The sequence below is a fragment of the Oxyura jamaicensis genome, chromosome 5 (genome assembly GCF_011077185.1).
Source record: "Oxyura jamaicensis isolate SHBP4307 breed ruddy duck chromosome 5, BPBGC_Ojam_1.0, whole genome shotgun sequence".
NCBI classification, from domain to species: Eukaryota; Metazoa; Chordata; class Aves; order Anseriformes; family Anatidae; genus Oxyura; species Oxyura jamaicensis.
In genome coordinates this window covers 30764362-30790849 of record NC_048897.1, presented here as the reverse complement: position 1 = coordinate 30790849, position 26488 = coordinate 30764362, and the positions used below count along the sequence as shown (strand labels likewise).

Below are 26488 nucleotides of genomic sequence, written 5' to 3'. Positions count from 1 at the left end.
CTGGAAGGAAATTAAAACGGAGCCGGATTTCCCGGATGAGGCGGGGCTGTTGAACACAGGGCAGAGAGTGACTCTGGCATCTGCAAGTCCTTCCTCGAAAGTTGCCTCTTGCTAGAAGACGATTTTTTTAGACTCTTCACCCCCTGCTGTCACTTTTTCACAGGTTTTGAAATTGTTCCCACAAAAACTACATGAAGTCACAGCCAGAGAGCTGGGTCTGGAACTGCTCGTGTCCTCACACACCGTCCTGAGGGATTGCCTGGGGACTGCCGTGCCTCTTCCATGGACAAGGTCAGGTCCCGTTTCCATCCTCACCATGTTCTCCATGAGAACCCCGGCCAGAGGATCCCTCCTGTAGCACAGCAGTGCACATGCAGCAAACCAAAAACCACTGACGTATGCAGTTCGCCCCACATTCCTCAAGAAACACTCATCTACGAGTTTGTGAAACCTCCTGGCTCGCTCCGGGGGAAACAAAAGCTCCAGCTTTGCAGGCTGCACGGTGCCCTGGATTGCTGCACACGTGTCCCAGCCCAGTCCCCTTGCCTCGTGCCACAAGGGACTTGCACTTCCCACTCTCCCCCCACAGCCATGAAGGTGTGCAGAGGCAGCAAGACAGGGCAGAGTGGAGTACGAGAGAGCTGGATGCTTTTGTTATGAGAACGGGGCTGATTATTCCCTTATCAGCAATGATAAAATGATCTTGGGCATCCATGTGCATCCGCAGCATCAAACGCTGCAAGGCCAGGAAGGCTTATCTGCTGTCGGTTTGAGACTTCATCAGTCTAAGCACACTCAGCTGCTGTTTCAGTCCCCTGCTGCAATCAGACTGCAAATCAATCTAAATATAAGATCAGAGACAATAGAGCTGAAAAGGAATTTGAGCCATCACGTGGTGCCGCCCCTACCCGAAGGCTGGCTCCAGATCAGCCCTGTATGTGTCCCAAGAGAAGTCTGCAGGACTTGCTTGTAAAGGTGCTCCAGTGAGGGACACACTGCCGCTTCCCAGGAACCTCATAGTACCTTTGTGTCAGTTTTTCTGTGACCTGAGCTAAAGTTTTCGTTCTAAGGAGCGAGTCTGTTACCGCTCAGCCCCCCAGCGTGGCGATGGAGAGAGATGTTGGTCCTCCTGCCTCCTGCAGCTGTCTGAATGCCTGCAGACTGCAGGCACAGGAGCCTTCTCCCTACGCCAAAGCAGCCCAGTTCCCTCCATCCCTTTTTAGGGCCCCTTTTTCTCCACCCCGTCATTCTCTCTACCTCCTCTGGCCTCTGCCCTGCTATCCCCATCTTGCTCCAGGTGTGGCATGGCATTTTGGCTATTCTGCACCGGTCCTTGGCAGAGCAGAAGGGGAACTCTGCTTGTGTTAAAGGTTTGCAGGAGGATTCCTACATTTATAACCCAGTGTGCCATTTATCATTTTCACAGCCATGCTTTTGGCTCCTGAGGATCAGCAGCAACACTCAGGGAGGTGACGTTTGCACTGCCCAATTTCAGTGTTTAGAGATCTTTAAATCTTCAGAACGGACCTTACAATTCCTGTCTGAATGTGCCAAAGCGTTTTTCCCTTGGGGTGCTGACAGATGTTTGCTTTGCTTGACCTTTGGGCCGCCCGTGCTGCGCACGCAGCAGCCACAGCTCACAGCATCTCAACCTGCCGGCCTCGTGCCGAGGGCAAACACAGTGCCTGTCCCGAGAGGAGGCTGCCTTGTGCTCATGTGGGCGAGGCGTGGAACCAAACATCCGTGTTTGGCCATGGATTTTACCATCCCTTTACCGTTAAGGAGCCAGCCCAGCCCTTGTCTCCATGCGGAGGGAGTGTGCACCCATGTGGGGTTCAGCCTGCGGGGACAGGGCGGCCCGGAGAGGTGCTCGTCCGCTGTGGGAGAGCTCTGAGGTGGTCCTGTGCCACAGCCCTGGGTTTGTCCCAATTTACCACCACCACGGAATCCAAGTGCCACTCTATGGGAACAGCAAGCATCTCACCTGTTTAGACAATGATTTCCGAATACCATTCCTCTCTCACTTAAGTAAGAAAATAAAAGACTTTGCGGGAACAGCAGCGCAACTCCATCTTGGCTGAATTTATGTCTTTGACCCTTTCACCCAAGGCTCTTTACACTTGGCTGAAACATGAGGTAAAAGTAAATGTGACTGAAAGAGCCCATTGTGCGTGCAGGCATAAAGGCTTTTGTGTGCAGGAGGCAGCGTGCGGCCGGTTGTGCGAGGAGCAGCCCAGGAGTGCCGGGGTTGTGCTGTCAGTGCTGGGACCTGCGGGGAGCATGGAGCACGAGCCTGTGGCGGCCGTGCAGAAGGAACCCGGGGCCTGGCCGGGGGATTTTCAAATGTGGGTCTGGCCTTGGGACGCCGGCCTGTTCCCTTCAGAGCCATGGAGCAGGGACACGTTGAGGCAGCACCGGGGCTTCTTTGGCGGGATCACTATAAGTGGTTTTCCCGCTGGTGGTGGGAGCAAGGATCAGAGGGGACGGGGATCCACAATCCTATTTACCTGAGGCCATCTAATCTGCCCGAAGCTCTTTACGGGCGCCCAACTCTAATCACACAGCAGCCCAGGGGCTGCCTGCCCGCGGGGCCTCGGGGCCGGGGGTCGCCGCGCTGACCCGGGGGGGCTACCGAGGGGTGCCTGGGGGCTACTGGGCCGTGCGGGGACGGCGTGAGGGGGGAGCCCCGGCGGCTCCGGGCCGCCTGAAGGGGGTGTCGGCGCGCTAGGGCCCGCCCGCCGCTTCCCCAGCACGGGGCGGGGGCGGGCCGCCGCCGGCCGCCGGCGCTGCCCGCCCGGCCCCTTCGCAGCGGGGCACTGACAGCTGCCCCGAGCGGGGCACCGGCACGGCTCGGCTCGGCTCGGCGCTCCCCTGGCCGGCAGGAGGCTGGCCGCCCACCCCCGGCCCCGCCGCCCCATGGACCGCCGGCGCCTGGGCGGCGGGAGCGAGCCGCCGCTGTGAGCCCGGCCGGCGGGGAGCGGCGGAGCCCCCTCGCCGAGCGCCGAGCCTCCCCCGGCCCCCGGGCACCATGGACAGTATCCTGGAGCCCTTCCCCGCCGAGCGGCTCTTCCCCGCCGCCGGACCCGGCTTCCTCGACCTCGGCGACTTCAGCGAGGCGGATTTCCTCAGCAATGTGGTAAGGGGCGACCCCGGCTCTGTGTGCGTGTGTGTGCTGCCGCAGCCCCTCGCTGCCTGCCGGCCACCCCTCGGTGCCCGCCCCGCGGGGACACCGCTGCTTTGCCTTCGCTTCTTCTTCTCTTTTTTATTTTATTTTTTATTTTTTCCCTTTGCAATGGGAGCACAGTGCGGTGGGACAGCGGCGGGGGCACAGCCGGGCGGCAGCGGGACCCCAGGGACTTGGGGTTCACCCCCTCTGTCCGCCCCTGGCCCTTGGGCAGGGTGGCGGCGGGGCACGGAGCATCCTTCCCTCGTCCACCTCGGAGCGGAGCGACTCGGGAGGGAAGGGTGCTGCCAGCCCCGAGAAACCAAAGGGGCATTGTTCACCTCCGAGGAAACTGCCCGGCCTCTCCGAGGAGTCTGGCGAGTCCCGAGGCTGGCAGCTCGCTCTGCGCAGCGTGCACGGGCTCCCGTCCTGCCCCAGCACCGTGAGCCCGTCTCTCTGGGCGCATTGGTGCTGCAAACCCCGCTGCCCCTCTGCCCTGGTGCAGGAGGGCCCCACCACATGGGTGGCAGGGCCAAAGGTGGGCGAGCATCTCTCCCGTGCCCCCATCCCACCCCAGCACCTCCTGTGCTCCCAGCGTGGCAATGTGGGCACCTCGGAGCACCGTCCTTGTGGCAGGAGCAGGGGTGATGCCAGCAGCGTGACACCAGAGCAGGAGACAGGGAGAGGAGGGTTTTATTTGTTAAGCGCCTGATAAATCCACTTCTGAACGTAAGATACCCAAAGATCCCAAGATACCTTTTTGCACCGCCTCCGGCGTGGAGGAGAAAGTAGAGGTGCAGAATTTGCATTTATGCTAGGTGCACCGCGCTTGGTGTGTGGAGGCACACCAGCTCTGGGAAAGAGATTATTCGGGCGGTCCCATGCCTCAGACATCTCACCAGCTCCTACTCTCCGGGATACTGCTGTGCCTCAGGGACCGGCCACGGCCGGGCACTGCAGGAGGCAGCGGAGCCCGGCTGTGTGCTCGCAGCTCCCGCTGGCGACCGCAGGGCCTCAGCTGCTCCGACACCCATCGCTGGGAGCCTCGCATTTCCCCTCCTTCCCTATATACCCTGCATGGATGCAGCTGTGCTGGTACAGAAGTGCTGCGTGCCAGGACCCTTTATTTTCCTACCTGTGTGGAAATACTATGTCTCGGCATCAGCACTTTGACCTAGTTGCAACAGGGGCTGCAGTCAGAAGTCAGGAAACCCCTCGCCCATATAGATGGTACCTCCTTATAGTTTAAATACAACTTCTGCCTGCAAGCAGAGCATGAGAAAAATAAGCTTTTGTGTAAGAGTGCCATCTGGTGCCACCTGCCAGGACAGTGTGTTCAAAGTGTGCGGTGACCAGGGGTAGGCTGCCGCCAGGTTGGGGTGACTCTGGCATCGTTGTGCTCCACTTCCAATCAGAAAAAGAAGTGCTGTGTGGATTTTTCCGTAGCTACCCGCACCACAAACTTCTGTGGGAGTGCACGAGTCAAGCTGGTGCCTTCTCTTCCCAGATGCGATAAACAGAGGAGATTCTGTAGCTGTTTCCCACCTTCCAAATCAGTTGATGATACATGCCCCAGAACATAATACGTCAGCCTCTTTGTTCCCTTGCTGCATGACAACATGGGGGGAAGGAATATACTTACATTTTCCTACTAAATCCAGCAAACCTCCTGGGGTCTGGAGATGTGCTGAGAAGTTCTTTTTACACAGAACTGTGCGAAGCATCACCGTGCACAATAGATTGCAGAGTTGCCAGTGCCTTTGCTTCAAAGATGGGCAAACTTTTCCAGATATTGTTCAGCAAGTATTTTTCTTAGAATAGGCCAGAAATTTTGGCCATAAAATGCCAGTATGAAACTTTTTTTTTTTTTTTTCTGAGGATGATTTCTTCTGTTCAGAACAGAAGCGGAAAGAAAGGATGGGTGAACCTTACTGCAGAGGCTGTGCTCCTCTGGGGCAAGAATTACGTGGCTCTGAACTGCTCGCCTTTCCTGAACCGTCGATCCTCATTAGTCATCTTGTTCTTTTAAAAATGGCTCTCTGCATTGTTCATCTAAAGCTGTGAGAAAGAAGTAAGGAGAGCATGTCTGTAGATGCGTCCTCAAGGAAGTCTGTGTGCTTGGAACAGAAAAAAAATATTAATTGGGGGGCTGCCATTCAGAGGAGCCTAGGCAGGTTGTAGGAATGGCTCGAAAGGAGCCTCAAGAGATGCAGCGAGGGCAAAAAGCGACTCATTGACCCCATCTGGGGCTGGCTGGGAGAAGTGCTGCAAAGGTCCTGGGGGTCCTGGGTGGCAAGAGCTGCGTGCGAGCCAGGGGTGTGCAAAGAAGGCTTGGAGCTGCCAACAAATGTGGCTGTAAGGGAGAGGGAGGGAAGCGATCGCCCCCTTTTCCATCCGAAATGTGGTGTCTGTTTTTTTACGTGGGATATTTTGGACATTGATAAATGTGCAGCCCCCTCTGCACCCTTGAGGAACTTGCTGAGAAGAAGGAGACAGGCTCTTAACATCAGTGCACGGCAGGAGGATGAGAGACGGTGCTCATAAATCAGAACAGGGAAGGCAGAGACTGGGTATGAGGAAAGGATTTCTCACTGTGAGGACACTCAGGAGCAGGAAGAGGCTGCCCAGAGACATTGTGGAAACTCCAGCCTCGGAGGTTCCCAAGACCAGTCTGGATAAAGCCCTGAGCAACGTGGTCTGCATTTAGCGTTGGCCCTGCTCTGAGCAGGGGCTTGGATTAGAGACCTCCTGAGCTCCCTCCCAGCCTGCACGGGTCTGCGGTTATAAGATTTCTGTTTGGTTTGTTTGTTTGGTGTTTTTTGTTTTTTCTTTTGTTTTGTTTTGTTTGTTTGTTTGTTTGTTTTGAAAATCTTAAGGAGATTGGTGTCTACTTGCTAACCCGACTTATATACGATGACGTCTAAAAACACCACCAGCTCCTCTTGCTCAGGAGGCTGCCTACTGCTTTTAAACTGAGACAACTTTGTTCCTCCTTTTCTACCAGAAGGGACCCACTGTAAATGAGACTAATCCGTCATGCGGTGATGGCTTATCGATTCCACCTGTCCGTCCCCTGTCCAGCCCAGCACTTCTGGTTGTTCCTGCTAGGACCCATCTATTCACTTTCCATCTATTATGGCTGCACTCACAGAGCTCTTACTCTCTCCGCTGTTATCGGTGTTGTGAAACTCTTCAAAGGGCTTATCTTCTGAGTCAGATCCACCACTGTGCTTCACTGGGTCTGTGACACTGATGTCAGAACGAAGCCAGAATAAACCAGCCAAACAGGAGGCATGTGTTCCTTTGTAACCTAGTACCCCAGTGGGTTTGTTTCTTCCTTGTGTTTCTGTATTTTATGGTGTGAAAAATACCTTCAAAGATGACTCTGGAGGTTGGATATTCGTGTAAACACAGCTCCATTTTGACTCTGTGCTTTTCAAAGCGTATCCTGTGTCTCCCTCTGAAAGGGAGATATCAAGGCAAAAAAAAAGAAAGTAACCTACAAGTTAGTTGAGGTCTCCACTGTTAGAAGCTTGTTAGAAGCAAAATGGCAATTCAGTCTGTCTCTGTAGTGTTCACCCAGCTGCTTTGGAGGATGCACAATAGCGTGCTCTGTCATTGTGTGAGCTGATGATGTTCCTGGGCAAGGTGACAAGCAGTACCTGCTGGAGCCCGCTGCGATGCCGCAGAATGGGAGAGGAACCACTTGTCTCTGCAGGTTGCTCCTTGAGTGCAAACTGGGTTTTGTGCCTCCCATTTGCTCTTCTCTTTAGCGTTGTCACAGCCTGCAGAAAGGAGGAAAGCGGCAGGACTGTACATAGTGAGCACGCCAAGAGCAGTGCTGGTGCAACTCAAAGGGGAGCTTCCTCTGAAGATAAACACAGGCTACTCACCAGGGATGATCGTCGCTCCTGTGAGAAGCCTGTACACATTTCTGTTCCTCCTATGCTTGCTAGAGGAACATAAATAGCACTTAAGTGTTGCTTAGGTCCTGGACTGATTTCTGGTCCAAGTGAGTTTCATGCTGTGTAAGCTCCCTCCCACCACCTCAGCACGCAGTGAGGACGAAGAGCTCAGCAGGTTTGGCCATCCATCGTCCTCCCTTCCAGTGGGTAGCGAAGGGGGTTCTGCTGTGCTTGGAGGTCTGTCAGGGGTCTGACACTGCCGGTAGTCCTGCACAGGGACACATGCACAAAGCATTTTGACCCTCTTGTCCCTGTGCGTTGTAAAATTTGGTCAGTGACACATCCCTGGTTGCGCAAGACAGGACTTTTTTCTTTAAATTTTTCTTGGAACTTGCTGGTCAGAGATTCCCGTGGGATCTGGAGCATAGATACAGAGAGACCTGATGGGGTTATCAGACCTGCTCTAATGGAAATAAATCTCAAAACAGCAGTTCCCAGATCTTCCTTATCTCATTAGTCTCTTTGGATCCATCCCACCGTTCCTCCACTTTGTGCCCATGCTGCTCCTCATTGTCTCACAGCTGGACTTACACCTGCAGAAGTGCTAGCCGCAGGGTGAAACCACAGCTGAACACAACAGCTCGTGGGCCTCTGAACCTACAGCATCATCACTGCAGAGTCATCACCAGAAAACATTTCCATTTTGGTAGCGAAGAGGGGGAGAGATGTGAGCTCCCTTTGGAAGACCAGGAGAGCACTTCCTCTGCAGAGACTTGGGGATCACCTGCACATCCTTCCATGCCAGAAACTGAGAGACATCTTGGATACTCTTCCAAAATAATAATAATAATAAAAAAAAAGTTCATCTGTAGGACGGCTGGCAGCACATGCTGGGGATCCACCAGCCAGAATGAAAATCTCTGCTGAAGCAGGAGAACTCTTCAGCCATAGAGGTCGGCTGGGGCTAGGAGAGAGGCTGTAACTCAGAGCAGGAGTGCAGGAAGGCATCTGACCCAAACAGGGTTAAACAGCAGAGACAGAGCCACCGTCTTGGTGGGGAGAAGCAGGAAGGACGTCAGTGAAGTGCTTGCAGAGCAAACAAAGGGAGTGCTGGCAGGGGCTGGAAGCACATCTGTGCCACTGAGGGAGGGCGTCAGCAGCACCAGCTGGGAGGAGCCGGAGGCACACACAGCTCTGCCAGGTGATCCCCGTGCACAGCTCTGCCGGGTGATCCCTGCACCTCTGTCAGTAAGCAGTCATTTGATGCTGCCGTCACTTTCAGAGATGCGGAAACCCAGGGGTCACACCAGTATGGACCAGACTGTAGAAAGCCTGAGGTGGTCTGTGCTCCACTTCTTCTGGTCCCAGTACGAGTCCCTAGGCATGGCTTGGTTTGACTGGGACAACTAGGGAACATCTCTCAGCATTTCTTGCCCCCTCCCATAGCCCAGAAGCAAGGTGTCCTCCATGCCCAATGCAGGAGGCACAGCACTCCGGGAAATACCTTAGTGTCTAGTGGCTTCTTCATCCTGCGACAGGCGCTGGCTTCATCAAAGTGCCTCCTGCTGCCCACCCAGGGTGGCCCCATCCGGCACCGTGCTGGCTCACTGAAGCCTGGGATGGAGCTGTCTCTGGTAGGGAGGGGAATTTCCTTGTGCTCACATATGAGGAAAGAAGACCTTGTTTTGAAGCAGGGAAGGGAAGTATTAGAGTGACTTCGCAGCTGTAGTCCCGCTACTCAAAATAGGGCCATGCTGATACCTCTGCAATGTACTCCTGTTTCCTCTGAGAAAAGTCTAGTCCTGGGCTCACTCTGTTTTTTCTCAGCACTTCCCTGTAAGTTTTAAGACTTTAGTATTTAGTTAACATATAGTATATTATTTAACAAATTCTCAGTGCTGGAGGAAGGGAGTGAAAACGCTGCACTCTCTGAAGTTGTCTCTGTGATGGCCACATGGCAGGTTCTCTTCTCATAGCCACCTGTTGCTTGCTGTGAAGATTTGATTCCCAAGACTGAGTTGTATCAGCACATTTTAGGGAAGGGATGAGTCCCCAGTGTGTCTTTTGTCCTGTTGTGGACACAAAACCCAGTCGGTGAGTGTCCTTGCTGCAGTTGCAGGGGAGCAGGTGGGGCCTAGGGGTGAAGCGGACCATTACAGCTCCACTAAGAAATGGCCAGGAGCTGTCTCTTGGCCTGATTTGACCAGGAGACTTCCCAGGGAAATGCCAGGTCTGTGGTGCAAGGTGAGGGGCAGTCACCAACGCCTGACAGGCTTCCTTGTGCCAGCTTTGTTCCTCTGCAGGGCAGGCGTCTGTGGGAAGTCAGCCCTCATTGCAGGCTGGCTCTGTCCTGGGGTTACTACATCCCAAAGACCTCAGCTTTCTGTCAGGGACTGTATTTTTCCTCCTTTGCTCATCTGAGCCTCTGGGACTTCCTATCTCCACACGGGAGATGAGAAGTGAGAGTGGAACCAAAGCTGTGTTTCATGGGACAGGATGGTTGCCTGCACAGAACTCTCCTCTAACTCCTCCCTGCCTTTGGAGCATGATTTTGTGAGTAGTTTGCTGTTTTCTTGGGCTGGTGTCTGCATCACCCCTCCGAGCAGAAACAGCTGAAGGTGTGAGGAGCCGAGGGCAAGGCCAGAGCAGCAGGGGGCTGCAGGTAACGTGCTGAAAGGCAGGCTGTGTCTTCCAACCCCGGTGCTCCCCACAGATGCCGTGCAGTGTTTACATCTGTCTAACTTATTCCCAGCTGCTCGAGAAAGCAAATGTTTGTTTCTGCTTTCCTGTAGGGTCATGTCGTTTTAAGGAAGATTTTCCTTTTCTGCAATCACCCGAGCCTACCTGAACACCCCAGCCCTTCCCCTGTCACCCCTCCCTTTCTGACTTATTTATCCACCTTTTCTTCTCTTTCTTTGCATCTCTCCTTTTATTCCTTTTTTCTTAAATCTCTCCAGGGCTGTCTCCCTTCAAGTCATTTGGAGCTGCTCTGGTCAGTGTCCAAGTGATAGGTGCCTGACATCGATCTTGACACGCTGTTCAGCCAGAACAAGGTCCCGTGAAGGCTGTAACTGCACCATCCCACAAACTCTTTCACTCCTTCCTTTCTACTGCATGTAGAGGCACATCCTATTTCATCTTCTCACTCCCTGGGATTGCAGAAATTCTTTGTACAGGATGGAAGCAATGTGCATGGCTATTCTCACTGAAACTAGCGTGTAATTTAAAGCAGTGCTGGGTTGGATGGGGCTAATCAGTACCATCTTTAGGGATCTAAGGTGATGCATTATATGGGGTCATTCATTATGATCACTGTCCAGCCTGTTTCAGAGGAAACTCACCCTTGACTACCTCTGCAAAGTTGCTTTTGGCTTCCTCACACTGTGACTTTGTCTTGATCAGGAAAAGCGTTTGTTTAGGTTGGTCTGGCTGACCCGAGTCAGCAAAGCCTGCTCAAAACCCAGCTATCAGTTTTCCTAGAATAGATGCAGAGTAACGTGTTCGGCTCTGCGAGCTGTGTCAGGAGTTCCCATGCAATAGGAATATCAGGTCTCCCTTGGGAGGAATCTGGCAGCTGGATCTGGAGGAGGAATACAGTTTGGGCCAGCTACCAAGCATGTTACACAGGAGGGAGCTGGATACAACATCCACTTTGGGCACTGATAGTTGGACTGTCAGCATCTCCCCTGCGGGTGAACTTCCTTAGACCAGTGCCCAGAGAAATCTCCTCATGCTGAGCTTCCCCACCCCAGTGTCAGGAGGCTGCTGGCTTCTCAGGGTGCCATGGAGAGTCCGGGTGGGAGCACTGTGCTCAGGAACATCTCTGCTGGACAAGGGGCAGGGGCTGACCTCGCAGACATGCTCCTCGCCCTGCTGTAATGGTCACGATCCCACCTGTAGGGGTGGCTGAGGCACAGGGAGAGCAGGATGAAGAAGAGGACCCGGGTCCGGAGCCTTGGTAGTTAATTGCTGCGTGTCAGAACAGCTCAATGCTGTTGCCATAAATTCATGACAGTTGAAGGAAGGTGCTGGGCAGGTGCTTTTGGCTGAGCTCGCTGCTGCCTCAGGGGAGGGACTGCAAGCCAGGCAGCTCAGGGAGGAGGAAGCTATCGCTGACATTTGTGAAGGCTGCTGATGGAAGGTTTCTTTCAAAGCCTTTTCAGTCTCTCGATCTGAGAGCTCTTTGCCCAGGGAGTGCTGGAAATCTGGCTCTTCTTTCCCAGGAAATGTGCAGACTGTGAGAGTTGATGAGGTGCTGTTGAGCCACAAATACTGAGTTGCCAATCGAATGATGCTGAGTTTGTTCTTGTTGCCTTTTTTTTTTTTTCCTTATGGACAGTGATGCAGCAACTGGGCATGAGGTTGTCAGGGATGGGAGAATGCTAGTCCCAGCTCTGCCTGTTGTTCAGCATGCAATCTTCAGGGTGTCTCTTGGTACGACACAGCTTCTGCTCTCTAAAAATTAATGCACAGCCTTATTCTTACTTGCACAGTGCAATGCCATCAGTGGGTGAAGCAGACCCGTGACAAGTTAAGCTGGGGCGGTGGGGTTGCTTCCAGGTGCCTGCCAGAAATGGTCTGTAGGAGCTTGTTTCCCCGGTTAGTCTCTTTGAATTACTTTGCAGCTAAAGATGATATTTGTGACATTTTCTGTTTGGCAGCTCCATCCTCGACTCATGTCCCAGCTATCCACTGCCATTCTCCCGTTCATGCCACCTATGGACTGTGCATGGATGATTTTGACCTCAGATATTTCAGGTTAATCCAGAGTAATCTTTCAGTGTCAGTCTGGATGACTAAATTGGTCAGTGTTGGGATTTAAACTGAAGTACTTGGCCCATACTGTTGCTGGCCCGGCTTCCTTGGGCCATACTGAAAACCAAACAATTTGTGCTTTATAAATCCAGTGAATGGGCTGTACTCATACCTCATCCTCCACTGAACAACCAGATCCTGGCCGAGCTGTAAAACTTAACCTTCCCCTGGGTTTGGGCAACTTGCTGAGAGCACCCCGTTACATTTCTGCCCGAAATTGCTGCTTGGTTAGGGCTGTGCCAAGCTCCCAGGCTCCCAGATTATGTGTGGGCCGCTTTGTGTCTAAGGAGCTCACGAGCTGAGAGTACCAGAGTGCCATGGCTTTGTCAGCCCGCTAGCAGGGCATTAAAGACCCATGGTCCCTCTCGGTCACTCCTGCTGCTCACTGCATGGTTTTGTGCTTTCCCTTTCTCCTTGGAGGTGCCCTTTCCCCACAGAAAGTCTGCCTGAGCTGCTTAAAGTTAGGGTTGCTATTGCGCACCAGGAAGAGCAACGCTAAGGTTGTTTTCCCGATCTCTGCTGCCTCTCCTGCTCTTCAGGATTTGTCAAAGATAATTGGCAGCGGTCCGACAGCTGGATTAGCATTAAATAGCAAGCAAATGGCCTGCAGGCCTTTTTCAGGCCCAGCAGAGTGCACACCTTTAATTCCTTCCTTACACGTCTTCTAGCCCTGTTTTTATCCCACTGGGAGACAGCTGAGGAGCAGCGCTGGCCTGGTCAGCTCTGGGCACAGAACACAGGGTACTGGGCTCGTTTCTTTGTCACTAATTAGTGCCCTGGTGGCAGCTAGCAGCTGCAAGCTCTGACAGCAAAACTGCTTTCTCGCTGCCCCTGGTGCTGCCGTCAAGGCGAGCAGTCCGTGGCAGCTGCGAGCAGCTGGGGTACGCTGCAGCAGAGCGGCAGCAATGCTCATTTCTTCATGCTCCAGGCTCCAGGGGAGCTGCCCTGGCAGCATCCTCCCTTGCAGCCAGGGGCTGAAGTCCCCGTTGAGGTGAAGGCTCACATCACCGTGGTGCAGTTGCCCAGCAGCACGGGCATCTATGAGCAGGAGCCAGAGCCCCGTGCCCTGAGTAGTGCCCATCCAGTGCTCTCAGATGGCTTTCTGATATTCGATGAAATTGGATTTTGTAGAGTTGCCAGAGGTTTTATTTACTTATTCTGGGAAAGAGAAGAGGGAAAAAGGCCAGGAGGGATGGGGAATAGGGAAAGAAAGAGGGAAGAAAAAGCAAAGACAAGAGAGAGGTAGCTATGCAGTTAGCATTCCTGAGCCATCTGGACCTGTTGGCATGGCCCCAGCTGGACGGGCTCGCAGGTTTATCCACAGCATGATGTAATCTCCATCGTCCAGCATTTGATTTTTCTCCTTGCTCTGGATGGCCTCGTATCGGGTGCATGTCTGGAGCGGGCATTTTGATTTCCTGTTGCTATTTGTGGACTTTTCCTGGCCGATCCTCAAGAGCAGCTCAGGCGGTTTGCATTCCTCAAGCCGAAGAAGCAATGCCACCCGGCAGAGGCCAGCAGCAGCCAGCCCGTCATCTGGGGAGGGTCCGGCTGTGGTTCGCACCGTGCTGCAGCTGCAGAGAAGACGACACCTCTGCCTGGTGCTCAGGTAGCTGCAGCTGAGCCCAGCAGTCATCTCGGCCTTCAACAGCAGCACAGGGAGGGCTGTGGGGAGAGGCTGGCAGGCCACCCCTTCCCAGCCGCTCATGGGCTTCCCTGGCCTGCTCAGTCTTGCAGTAGGACGGGAGGAAGGAGAGTTTTATTTGGCCACGACCTATTCCTCCCTTTGGTCAATGTGAGCAAAAAGCAACAGATGATCTCAGTCCTTCTCCTCTGCTGAAGGCAGCACCGGGGCTCTCGGCTGCTCTGTGAAGCAGGTGGGCTTCCCGTCCCCGCAGGTGGGAAGGGCAGCAGGGGAGGACAGTGATCCCCTTACCTCCATCACTTGGTGCCACTACCAGGGCACGGCTGTGATCCTCGAGGCAGGGCAGTGTAACTGGACAGATTCAGGTTTGTGTTCCCCACATGCTCTGCTGGAGACAGCCATGCCTTGCTGGGGCAGGCCATTTCTTTCTTCCCGAGTCCTTCCCGGCACACAAGACAGAGAGGGTGTGCACTTCAGCCTCCACAAAAAGCATGCTGTTTGAACACGGCTGGTGTGATTTCTCTAGGTGGGGTTTCTCTCTGTACAGTTCACCCCTGCTGCAAGCAAACTTCACACCCAGCTACATGAGGGGCCTGCTTCAGAGCACACTGCTCTCTGCTCTGACTCGAGATGTGGGTAGCTGTGTGATGGGCCATTAGGCAATAGCTTGACAGTCGCAGACAGTATTCTCTCCCTCGCGATGCCTCATCCTGGCCACATGCCTTGCCTAGCTTTGTTTCCTCCAGGGCCCGGGGGACGGGGGAGTGGAGAGCAGTGACCCCCAGGGAGCAAAATGCTGTTCAGTGGAGTATCCCACCACCTGGCTCAGAAGTTGCCCTGGTTGCATCTGGAGGGAGCAGGGCTCTGCTTTCAGTAACACCCCAGGGACGGCCAGTCCAGAAGCGCTGGGATGGACTCACTGGAACCGCAGCACCAAGCTTTTCCACCCGACTCAGCTCTGCTGAGCGAGAGAGTAGCTGAGGAAAACGATGGCCTCTTTATAAAGCAACTGGCAAAACTCTTGCATCTCTCCTGGGAGCAGGCCAGGGATTCTGAGTCACTGCTTAAGCTGGTTGCAGCCAAGGTAGTCTTACCCAAGACATTAAGTGAGAGAGGAGAGGTCCACCCAGGAGTGCCAGCAGAAAGAGAAATAGTCCTAACTGTAATTAACAATAATATAATGATGAAAAGATGCAGAAATGCACTGCCCGCTCCAAAAATAAAGTCTGAGGACAATTCAAATGCTGTAAAGAAAAGAGGAGAGGAAAGAGTCGAGAAAGACCGCCAAAGCCTGCATGTCAGCTGCAATGCAAGGAGCCCCGTCCAGCTGGCCTGGGTTCAAAGAGCTCCTATTGTCCAACAGCATTTCCAAGACACCATTCAAAACTTTCAGAAAATGAACCCAAGATGCAGGGTGAGATTTATCGCACAATAAAGCCAACCCAGATGTGTGCACCCTTTCAGGAGGAGATGGGAGGAAGGCGACGGAGGAGCGTGAGGGAAGAGGGTTGCATGAGGTCTGGGTCTGTGAGCACCCAGACAGGAACAGGGCTGGGTGCGTCCATGCTGGGACACGCACCGGGCACTTGTGAAGGATTTCATGTATATGGAGAGCTCCATGCTTAGGGAAAGTCACTGGGCATCAGGATTAAGGTACAGAGGGGTAAGATTTCATTGAAGCTTCTTCTCTTTTGTTGCACATAAAACCAAGATGGATACTAAGAGCCTGCTGTTGCTTCTGGTCCTGGATCATACACATGCAGAATTAGGCCCTATCTGATAGGATGCCTGGAAGCCAAACCACTGCAGATTCCTTCTTGGTTTTCTCAGTCTTTGTTATTGCCTTGCAGTACAAAGCCACTGTGGCAGGGCTGTAACTTCTGACACAGGAACCACTGACTTCCACCTGTGCTTTGATTATGTTAAAACCTAGTAATTAATTATACAGAAGGCAGTTTAATCTTTGAATCTGCTGCTAATACGGACTTACATGACTAGAGCCTGCCGTCATTAATTAAGTGTCCAAATTCTCCCTGCCTGCAACGAGACCCGTGGTGCTTCTGCTGCCTGCAGAACAACCTGGTAGAGTGGCTGTGCCATGCCACACTATGCAGATTAAAAAGTGACTTGGTTTTGTTTTCACAAGGATCTCTGGTAGTAAGGGTTTGTTCATCTAACAGCAAAATCCCCGAGAAAATGCTTTGTCTGGAGATTTAAGCTAGAGTCAGTGTTTGAAATGACTCATTTGTTTGGTGAATGTAGTTAGCTTCTACAAGTTTTTTTATTATTATTTTTTTTTTTGTTAGAAAGAGATGGATTTCTCTGAAGGCTTTTTAACTGAGACTAGATGTTTCTTTCTGTGCAGCTCAGATAATGAGTTTGAAGCAGGAGTTATAAATATAGCTCCTCCACTCAGCTAGGTAAGGATCCATATGTTATTACCACGCCTATTCCCCCAGTCTCTAAAACCTGTGAGCACCCATCAGCTCCTTGTGCTGCTCCAGGAGTATCCAGAGAACAGATTCCCAAATCCACAGGTTTCTGCAGACACTCCAGCACTGATCCCAGGCATCTTGAGGTTTCTACTTCTTTTCACCAGCTACAGGGAGCTCAGCTGCTGGGCCTTGTCATAGAGAAGTCCTGCTTGGAGAGGGGATGGCTGGAGAGCCAGGTGTTGCGAAAGGGTGCTTTTCTCCTTCAGCCTTGATTTTCATCCCGTGGCTGAAGTGGCTGTGTTATCTCTGATCAGTCAGATCTCCATCCCTGTCTTTGGAAACGTGGGGCCTTGACCCCTTGCACAGTAACACCACACCTCCCTGCTCCCCGAAGAAGGAGTTAATCCAGGCTGCCCCAGTAGTGAGGAGTGGCCTGAGAGGTGTTACTGCCCTGAGGGAAGGATTTCCCCATCCTCCAGAGACTCCTGTTTCTGCAGCTCCACCGCTGAGGTGAAAATGATACCCTCAGCGCTGGAGCTGAAGTTTAATTTCCTATCTGTTGCTCAGGGCACAGATTTTCCACTGGGATATTGGCAGCAGGTCAGAAATCTGCGTTCCAAGCTGAACTGCTTTGAAAACAGTCCTGGTGCCCAGAAGCAGGAATATCTCACACACATGCACGCGCACAGACTGCAAGAGACAGTGCCCTGTCCCATTCCAGCTCATGCAGGGCTCCCCCAGAGCCGGGACGCCTGCACATATCCCATCTGCAGAGACAGCAAGCACTTGGGCAGCTGGTGGGACCCCATTCAGCATGCTGGTCATAAAACCTGTCTCTTGCCCAGCCTTGCCGCTAAAGAGAGTCCCAGCTCTCGACCTCTGAAGATTTTGAGTCAAAACCCTTCACATCCCTGAGTCATGAATCAGCTGGTCCAGATTTACTTGCTCTGTATTTGCCCTTTACAAAAGGCCCAAGGAATGAAACCCACCAGTAATGTTTGGTATTAGCTGCATGCCTCAGCTTTTGGACTTGAACAGAGTACTGCTATCGTCCTCTTCCAAGGCTTTTCTTTATGGCTCTCCAGGGACCTGACAGGGGACAAAATGTGGATTATCTCTGATTTTGTTCTCCGAGTGTTAAACAGTTTCAATGAGACAAATGAAGATGATTGTAAAGATAATACAGATCTTCCTGCTCTGGTTATCTCCCAAAGCAGATTTCCTCTGTCTCCTAGGGCACCTTTCCCATTGCTTCGATTGCCTTTCATGCAAGATACAGAGAAAAAGGCCCATAATAACATGGGGGTGAAGAGCTGTGTTAAGAGTGGAGATCTGCCGACTCTGGTGGCTCTAACCCAGTATTGGACAGGGCCAGAAGCTTCCAAGAAAGTTGGAAGAAATGTTGGAGTGGTGTTTACAGAACAAACTTCCCCATCCCCCTGACTAGTGACTGGCTTGAGCAGTTGCACCCTTTCCAAATGATTTTTAATTGCATTGTTCATTCATGCTTTATTTCGTGTCTTTCGGGATACCGCGACCTCGGCTTCCCTGCAGCACAGCAGCGTAGTGCACAGAGTCATGCAGAGTAAAGTAGCACTTTCTTTCTCTTGCCCTGCCTGCTGCCTTTCATTGCACCATGGGGGTCCCTCTCTGCCAAGACCGTAGCGAGACACAGGCACTCACAGGTGACTGCCCTGGACCACAGGTTCCTCCTGGTGTCCCTCAGCAGCTCCAGTCTTTCTATGCAGACCTCCTGGACCTCTGCTCATCTGAGCCGATGCTCTCTGCGCCTCTGTGATCTGGAGGGAACTCAGATGAAGCCCTACAGTAGCGTGGCATAGCCTTACTCACGGTATTTTTCCTTTTTTTCTCACATGTTCTAGCCTTCTGTTTGCTATTTGGACTTTTGCAGTGCATCAAGATTTTTTCCCTAAGCTGTCCAGGCAGACCTGCCACACACAATTAACATGAGGGGGCTTTCTCATGGTACATTTGGCTCTAGATTGTCTGGGCTGGGCCTGAGCTGCACCTCTAGGTTGTGCAGGGGTGCTGCATGCCAACAGGCATGGCTGCAGAAACCCAAGTGTGTTCTGGCTGCTGTGGCTCTGCAGGGACTGAGAAGGGATATGTGTATGGGCTTTGCAAAGGGTAGGTCTGGCTGGAGGTGGATTGGGGTAACGTAGCAGATGGGGCCTTCCCAAAGCTGATGCATTGCATTTTCACACCTAATGAGATAAAGTTTGCATTAACCCCCTCCCAAACTACAGCAGCTGAAAGACTCCTGGGGCCCCAGGAGTGTAGTTAGGGTGGGTTTGGAAGCCTGCTGCAAACTCAGCAGCGGCTGCCACGTCAACACAAAGAGGTAAGGCACCAATTCAGGCAAGGGAGCAGAGACCTGGAGGCAGGGACTTCTTTCTCTTGGCACTACCTCAGCATGAGGAGCAGAGGAAAAGACCCCAAATGGCTTGCCCAGGGGGTACCTGCATTCCCATGGGGAATACCCCCATTTACCTCCATTCGAGTGCAGCCCACCAGCCACCACGATGGCTAAGAAATGCAGGCTGCTTTTTGTAGTAGGCAGGTATCTTTGGTTCTGAGCTCTAAAAATGCTTTGAAAGCCCCAAACTTTTTAATTGCCTTTCACAGACTCCTAGAAATAGCCCCCCGTATTCTGCCAAATGACAGTTAAGAACAGCTGATCTAAATGTTTCATTCCGAGGGGGTTGCGTCCACTTTTGTACACGGTTTAAATCCTGCTCTAATTATATTTTTTTTTACCCGAGTCAAAGTAAGCCAAAGGAAATTTGGGCCTACGTAGCGCACATGCAGCACGAGCGAGCTGGAAGGCAGAGGCATTCCTCTTATCCTCCAGGGCGCTGCTGCTGGGAGGAGACGCTCCCGTCTCCACAGGCTCCGCGAGTCTCGTGCAGAGCCGGCAAACGGCTGCTTCCCACCCCGGAGCGTGTGGAAAGCCGTGCAGCAGGTGCCTCTACGGGGAAAATGACTGGGTAGACGAGGCCGCCCTACGGCCGCTGGGTAGAGGAGGCCGCCCTATGGAGCAGCGCCGGGGGGGATGAGGGGGCGAGGGGGGCTCTCGCCCCCTCATCCCCCCGGCGCTGCCCCGTGAGGTTCCCTCAGTGCCCAGCCGAGCCGTGAGGGCGACAAGGCAAGGGCAGGGGCAAGGAGCCGGTGCCGGTGGCGGCTCGGTGCGCCCCGTCGAGGCGCTGCGTGTGGCGGCGGCCCGCGGGCCGCTCCGTCCTAACCCTGCACTCCTCCCGCCCGCCTCGCCGCCGCCGCCGCCGCCCGGCTCCTGGCAGCCGCCTCCCATTGGCCGCCGCTCGGCGGCGCCGGCCAATGGGCTGCGGCCGCTGCCGGCCGTTGGAAGCGTGCGGCGGCGACCGTTAACCGCCGGTGATGGCGGGGTGCCCCCCTCACACCCCCCAACAGCACCCGCCGTGCGCTCTCCTCAGCCCCTGGTCCCCCCACCCCGGGCGGTGTCGCCTCGTGAGGGGGCTGCGGGTCCCCGGGGACCTCGGCTGCCCTCACCTCCCTCGCTTCAGGGCCCCAAGGGAGCGCCTCGTGTTGGCGCCGCTCCCGCAATCGCCTTCCCCTGATTGTGTCTTGAGCCTCCGTCGTCCCTCCTAGGTCTTGTGGCGCCTAGCGCTGGAAATTGTAAATCCAGGCCCCTTGGCACAGGTGCTCGGTGGAAGGAGGTTTCCACAAGGAGCTCTGCCGGGACTCCGTGAGGCAGCGGGGACATGGCTGAGGCTGCTTCCAAAGAATTACAGCTCGAAGCACCTTCGCTCTGAGGGGCCATGTGCCCTGCAGGGATGGCACAGCTCAGCTGTAGGGAAGCAGGTCCCCTGCCTTGTCTTCAGTGACACTACACCCCACCTACCCATCCCTTTTCCTGTCATTCTGCATTATTCTACAGAAGGCAATAAAATCTTGGGCTGGTTCCAGATAAGGTTGAGCTAAGCCCTCTGCCGCTTGGAGGCTGGGTGTCAGGGAGGTGTCTGGTTTATGTCACAAAGCTGAAAATCATCTTGGGTTACCTGGGCATTACTGGCAGTCTCAGAAAGATAGGACTGCTGCTTGGGATGCTGGAGGGAAGTAGTGTTGGGGTTTGCAGATGGTTCAGGATGAAGCGCTTCAGCCGTGCCATGCAGAGATGCAATAACAGCAGGGGGCAAACTGCCCAGGCAGAACAGGAGCCTGGGCTGAGCAGGAGTGGAGCAGCAGGGAGCTGTGGTACATGAGGGGTGAGGAGACACAAAGAGCCATGTGGGTGAGGACACAGGGCTGCCAGCATGGTTTGAGAGAGCTAGGAGGTGCTTGGATGACCGCTTGTGCCCCATGGGGTGCACATGCACCAACTAGACCGTGAGGAGAAGTGTGCACAGCATCTGTCCATCCTGCATGGATCCTGTTAATGATCTCAAGACCTTCGCTTTCATAAGCTCTGCAACTCACTGCATTTTAAAGCGAGCAGAAGGACTGTCTGGAGTGTATGGGCTCTTCTTTCCTGGAATGTAAAGGAAACCTCGGCTGTGAAGCTGGAGTGCAGGGGGCTTCATTCCTTAGTGAAAGCAGAGAAGGGAAATGCAGATGTCACAGCTGGGACAGAAGATTTATCTTGGCAAGCAAAGAGGAAAAATACTTTCAAAAATAAAAGAGAAAAGTCAGAAGAATCCCCTCCTCATCTGCACTGCCTGCCAGCACAAGCAGAACCTCCAACCTGCAAAGGCCCTTCGTCTCCAGGGCCTGGGCTGCCGCCCAGCTGGATTAGCCCCTTGCTGCTTTCTCCTTGGAGTGAGACCATCGTAGTGGGAGCATGGAGGCTGTGAGAACTAAACTGGTCCTGAAGGGAGATTGTCTCCAAACAACTCCGCTGGAGGTGGGGAGAGGAAAGTCACCATCAAAGGATGGATGTGTGAAAGAGAAAGGGAGAGACAGAAGTGACCACAATGCAGAAGTGGATGCAGGGAAACAGTCCCCTCCTTCAGCTGTCTGTGGGGCCACTGGGCTACCGTAGTGGCACCTCAAGGTGTCCCATGCACATCTGGGCAGTGGAAAAAGCTCAATGCTTCAGTTTCTGCCTGCGGCCCCCAGAGGTCCAACACCAGCTCTGGGTGGGGGCAAATAGAGAGCTTGCATTTGGATGTCTGGATGCCTTGCATTAGCTCCCAAGATAACTGCTGTACAACAGGAAGGGGTGTTCGAATGAGAAGTGCACGCACGCACACACAGTTTGCTATTTAGACAACCCTAAGCATGAGGTCAGGGTAAAAACATGTGGTGGAAATATGTTTGGAAGATTCGGTGCCTATGTCGGTCACCAGGAGTGGGAGGGAGCAGGAGCCAGCAGCTGACAGATTCGCACTCTCCCTGCAGCTGAGGTGGCCTCAGCCCGAGCAGATTCTCCTGTGGCATCAGAGCAGCTTCGGGCTGCCTGGAGATAAGGGGGTCATCACCTCCCCTGTACCTGCACACCCAGGTTTGTCCCCTTTGGGCACTGCTTCCCCATCCTCCCGGAACCACGCTGAGGGGGATGGGCAGCTAGAAATCAGGCTTGGATCAGGAAATCCAGCACATCCTCGCCATTGCGTTTCTGTCCCTTGGCTGCCCCCTCCCTGACCGCTCACTGGTAATACAGCTTTGGAAACACATCTCGTGCTATTTCTTGGCTTTTGAGAGTAGTTAGAAGAAGGAAGGAGGGTGTGAAAGGGAGGGGGAGATAGCAGGAGGGAATAATGCAAAATGAGACTGTGCTGTGAGCTCCGTATCCCATCTGGAAGCTGTTTTCCCCCAGTACACTTCACACCCGCTCTCTCTGGCCCAGGATGGTAAGGAATCACGTTTCCCAGTTGACTGGTCCCCCTTGCTCAAGCCAGTCCTGTCTGCATGAAAGCTACTTCAGATATCTTAAAGAACAATCTCAGCAGAGTTACAGGTTACTTCAGTGTCACAATTAGAAATGCTTGGCCAGTTCCCTCAGGAGAGGGAGCTGGCTAGAAGATGCTCTTGAAGAGAGACTGTGTGAGGTGATGAGCCTGCTCTGCTTCTGCATCTCTGTACCATCCCCACCAATGCCAGTGCACTCTTTCTTGGACCTTCTACTTACACATGACCCTGGTCTGCTGAGATGTTCATTGCCGTGGTGTCATAAAAATCTCTCCACAGCCCCACACAGTCATTCCATTTAGTGGTAGCACATGCAGGCCTTCGGCTGTGCTTGCTCCAGTCTGTGGAAGGGCAGGTACAGCACCTTCCCGGGCACGTCAGCTTCCAGCCAGCATAAAACTACAGCTCATTTGGTGGGGCAATTAACCTGCTCCTGTTATCATTCAGAATCTGGGAGCATTGACTCTGCCATGCTCTGCCTCACCTGATCCACACAGCCCCAAGACACTGCACCCTGGGACCTGCAGTTACCCAGAGCATTCTCGCACACTGTAGGGAAGAGAGCAGCCGATGCCCTCTCTGAGTTTTGCCAGATAAGTGCAGCTCTCCTGCTGAGAATGGGTGGCACAGTCTGCATGTTCTGGGCCAGCAGGCTCAATCTAGGCTAACTTGCGGTGGTTTTGAGGGCACCTGTCCAAAATAGCTCTGGGCTCCTCTTCACTGTGCCCACCACGGTTGGATCTGGACAAGAGGACACTTTCTCCTGTTACCATGTGGCTGCAGCCATGGGTACCGTTAGTAATCAGCAATCTATCCTAAAGCTAACAAACCTGTTGGCATCAGAAGAGGACAAACCCCACCCAGCAGACACAGCAATCTTATTGGGACTTAGTGGCATAGTTTCCTGCTTGTCCTGTAGTCTCTGTTGTGGATTTAGCCAGCTACAAAGCCATGTTGTTATCCTTGGTTTACCCTTCCTTCTGTTTTCCGTTGCCTCTTGCTTCCTTTTCTGAATAAAATAGCAGTCTCTAGTTCTGTGTGATGGGAGATGAAAAGGGGCTGCTTTGTCTCTGTCTCTTGGGAGAGAGGGGGCTTCGGGGGAGCTGAGCTCCTGCATCTCTGGAAGAATGGTGCTGCCTCTTCATCCTCACTTTGATGCAGGGAGGTCCTCCTGACAGCCTGCTGTGGGGTGTCTAAAAGAAGAACCACAAACCCTCAAGGACATGCTGATTTTTGTGCCTGAGTTGGTGCTCAGCCCCTTGCTCTCACTACTGATGTCTCACCCCTTAGCCACTGCTGGGGCGATTTTTTGGTTTCAGAGTAAACCCAGAGGCGCACCTCCTCCTCTTGCCTCTGGGTAGGTTTGTCCTACAATGACAAGACTGTTGACTGACCAAGAAATCCTTGTTCTGAGTGTGGGTGGGAAGCTGCTAAAAGACAGTGAGTGGAACTAATGCATAAATGCATCTTCTCCCTGACTGTCTTCACTCCCACTTCTGCCTTTGTTAATGCAAAGTTGTGAAAGAAATGTGAAGCACGTGGCAGAGCCACAGACGGTTCTCCCTGCAGCTGTCCATCCAGCCCCGCTTCTCTTACAGGGTTATGTGGTCACTCTAGTTTTGATGGCTATGACAGTACGTAAACGATTTGGAGGCCTCGTGTCAGATCTCGGCTTTGCTGTGGTCTCGTGATGCACTGGCACCCAGAAGCCTGAATCCCTTCACTTTTCCGCGGTTACATTCTCACCCTTACCGTAAGGGTATCGTGTTCATATCCTGTGTTTGCTTGTGTTGTTTGGAGAGAGCAAGACAAAGAACAGCTGTTACATGAGCAGGCACTCTCTGGGGTTAATGCTCAGGACTCCAAACTCTCTTACCCCCCCTGTGCTGTAGGATAGGCCAAAACGTGGTTTGCCAGGGCTTTTTAGATAAATATCTAACCCAATTCCATCTGCTGACTCAGCTCCCTCCGAAGAACGGTTATGCTCAGCACAGATGGGAGGTGTCTGCTGTCACCCGACTGAAGCGCTGAAATGCTTCTAGGCAACTTGGAAGTGGCTGGGTAGCTTTTACCAAGCTACCTCGCCAGCCCTGCTTCCAGCTTGGGAACAAGTGGAGGAAACTTCAGCCCTGGCATCCCGGGGAGGGCCTCAGCGCTGGGATTTAGCACGAGTGCGCCTTTGCCGCTGTACCTGCACAAGCAGTGTCTGCCCTCCCAGGGATGACAGTGTGTCGGGCTGGGCTGTCTGTCACTCCAGGCAGTGGAGTGGGCATCTAGTTTTTAACTGAGTGGCTGAGGGACGATGTTAGGGTGTGAAGGGCACTGCTGCAATGGAAACTGCAGCAGCTCGCTGCCTCCCTCTCTCCCCCTTGGTGGGAAGCGTGGTCCTGTTCAGCTGGAGCCTCCTTCGCTCTCCAGCCTCACCCTGCGCTCTGACAGCCTGCGTAATGTTGACAGAGCGTTATTGTGCTCAGGTAAAACAAATATACCTTCCTGTAGGAACAGGAACCTGCAGGCTCCGACATCCGGGGTCCTCTGGCCAACACCTCCCTCAGTGCTAGAGGTGGGGAAAGAAAGGCTGCGTGCACCCCCTGCTCCTCCAGGAGCTGGGCTCATTCCCAAGCTCAGCTCTCCCACTGGAATGTCCTGGCGTTCATGCCTCTGCTCCAGGACCTGCGTGCTCTCTCCCACTCTCTTTCACCCATACCCTATTTCTCCTGGTATTTCAGTATGCTGCTTTCAATGCCTTTCTGCCCACCCAGATGCTTTTGCAGGCGGGGGGGACCCAGTCTGACTCGGCTGAGCTCTCTCCAGTTCATTTAAGTTGCACAGTTCCGTCTGTGTAATATAGTCACTTGAATGTATCTGTCTTTTCTTTCCTCTCTGTGAGCCAGAAGCCTCAATCTGCCAACAAATGGGATACTTTTTCAGCTGGTGTTTGGCAATCATAATTTTTCTCCCTGCCCAACCAGTGCTTTGTTGTAGCAAATGGAAAAGTTAGCGATCTGACTTCTGAATAGGAGGATATGCCTCAAAGGAAGCAGGTTCCCTGTGGCATCAGGAGCCCAGCTCCACAGCCACCCCGGCCAGATTTACTGGCTGTTACTGGAATGATTAGTGGAATGATTGTTTGTTGTTAACAGCCCATCTGTAGTGTTTAAACTTCATCGGGGAGCAGAATTTCACAGGCATTATCTGGCTGAAGGACAGCTTCATATGGTCCACAGAGGGGCTGTGAAATCCCAGAGGAAATTAAATACAACAGGGGGCCTTCCTGTTATGTTGATCCAACTGATCTTTTTTTTCTCTGATAGAAATCAGCAGCTGGTTTGATGTTCTCTGGGGCATCAGAGTGCCTATTGCCGCTGGCAGAGAACATGAGAAAGTGTCTGTCACCACAGACAGGTGCTGAAGACCATGATTTTCTGCCACACTTGCATTTTGTCATCACAGGGATTTCTTGCCTTGTGCTCTGGCTAGATGTCGTAGTGAGATGATGCTGGGAAGCTGAAGACAGTTACACACTGAGGAGGGGGGGGGATGTGAGAATACAGAAGAGTTTCGTGAGTGTTTGCAGCATAGATAAACAGGCAGAGATGCTGAACAGCACCTAGGCCCTTTCTATCTAAATTTGTAGTGTTTTTAACAAACTGATGAAAGGAAGGGATAGCAGCTGCGTTTTCCCATCCAGAAAGGGCTGTCACTGAGGTTTGGCTCTCAGCGCAGAGGAAGGCTCTAAGATACATCCTGGACTTGACACTAAGAATCCCTCTCCCTTGGTCTTTCCTCAGCATTTCTCCGAGAACCTGGATCACTTCTCCGACAACATGGAGGATTTCTCCAACGACCTCTTCAGCAGTTTCTTTGATGACCCAGTGCTGGCTGAAAAGAACCCGCTGCTGGACATGGACCTGGACCCACCCACTCCAGGCATCCAGGCAGAGCACAGCTACTCCCTCAGTGGAGACTCTGCTCCCCAGAGCCCCCTCATGCCTGTCAAGACTGAAGATAATGCTAACGGTGAGCATGAGACGTGCGCACTGCACAGCTTCAGGCACATCTGTTAGCAGAGGCTCTGGCTGCCTTCCATGTATAAGGACAAACTGGCTATTCCTTGGGCTTGCGCATGGCTAATCCAGGGAAGAATTTGATCTGCCATTGTCAAATACAGCCCACATTTTTTTCCTTCAGTTTGTGCTCTGACGGCCACATTGCCGGGCTAACTTACTTATGAGGATGATAGTTGGCTGTGGTTCTGTGTGCTGCCAGCTTCTGGCAAGCAATAGGCAATGTCTTTTTAGGATCCTGCAAGCTTGGGTGTGGATGCCCCAGATCCAGGTCTGTTTTGGCATCCGTCAGCAGGGTTTTGGCTTGGAAATAGGAAGCATGCGTCTCTGGCTGCAACCAGTGCTGGTACATGTGGAAAGCTAAGTGGCTTCTTGACCAGCAGATCTTTTAGCAGGAGACAGAGAGGAACAGTCATTTCAAAACCTATTTTTAAAACAATTCATTTCAGGATAATTTATGATGGCTGGATATTTTTAGAGCCGTCCTTGCAGAGAGTCCTGTAATTTGCGGGACTGTGTGGGTGTCCCAACAGCTGATGGACAACCAGGCTGCC

General features: G+C 53.1%; 1 protein-coding gene across 3 annotated transcripts in view; it reads left to right on the top strand.

Moving 5' to 3' along the window:
- Positions 1–2725: 2725 nt before the first annotated feature.
- Positions 2726–26488, top strand: part of CREB3L1 (cAMP responsive element binding protein 3 like 1) — a 44241-nt gene continuing 20478 nt past the window's right edge. Inside the window, exons 1-2 of one of the 3 annotated variants that reach the window (XM_035328217.1) lie at positions 2726–3136; positions 25659–25887. In XM_035328217.1, the coding sequence (XP_035184108.1) occupies positions 3029–3136; positions 25659–25887 (337 nt within the window). In that variant the 5' untranslated portion in view covers positions 2726–3028. The remainder of the gene's footprint in view (positions 3137–25658; positions 25888–26488) is intronic. The other 2 variants (XM_035328218.1, XM_035328216.1) reach the window with 2 other exon arrangements.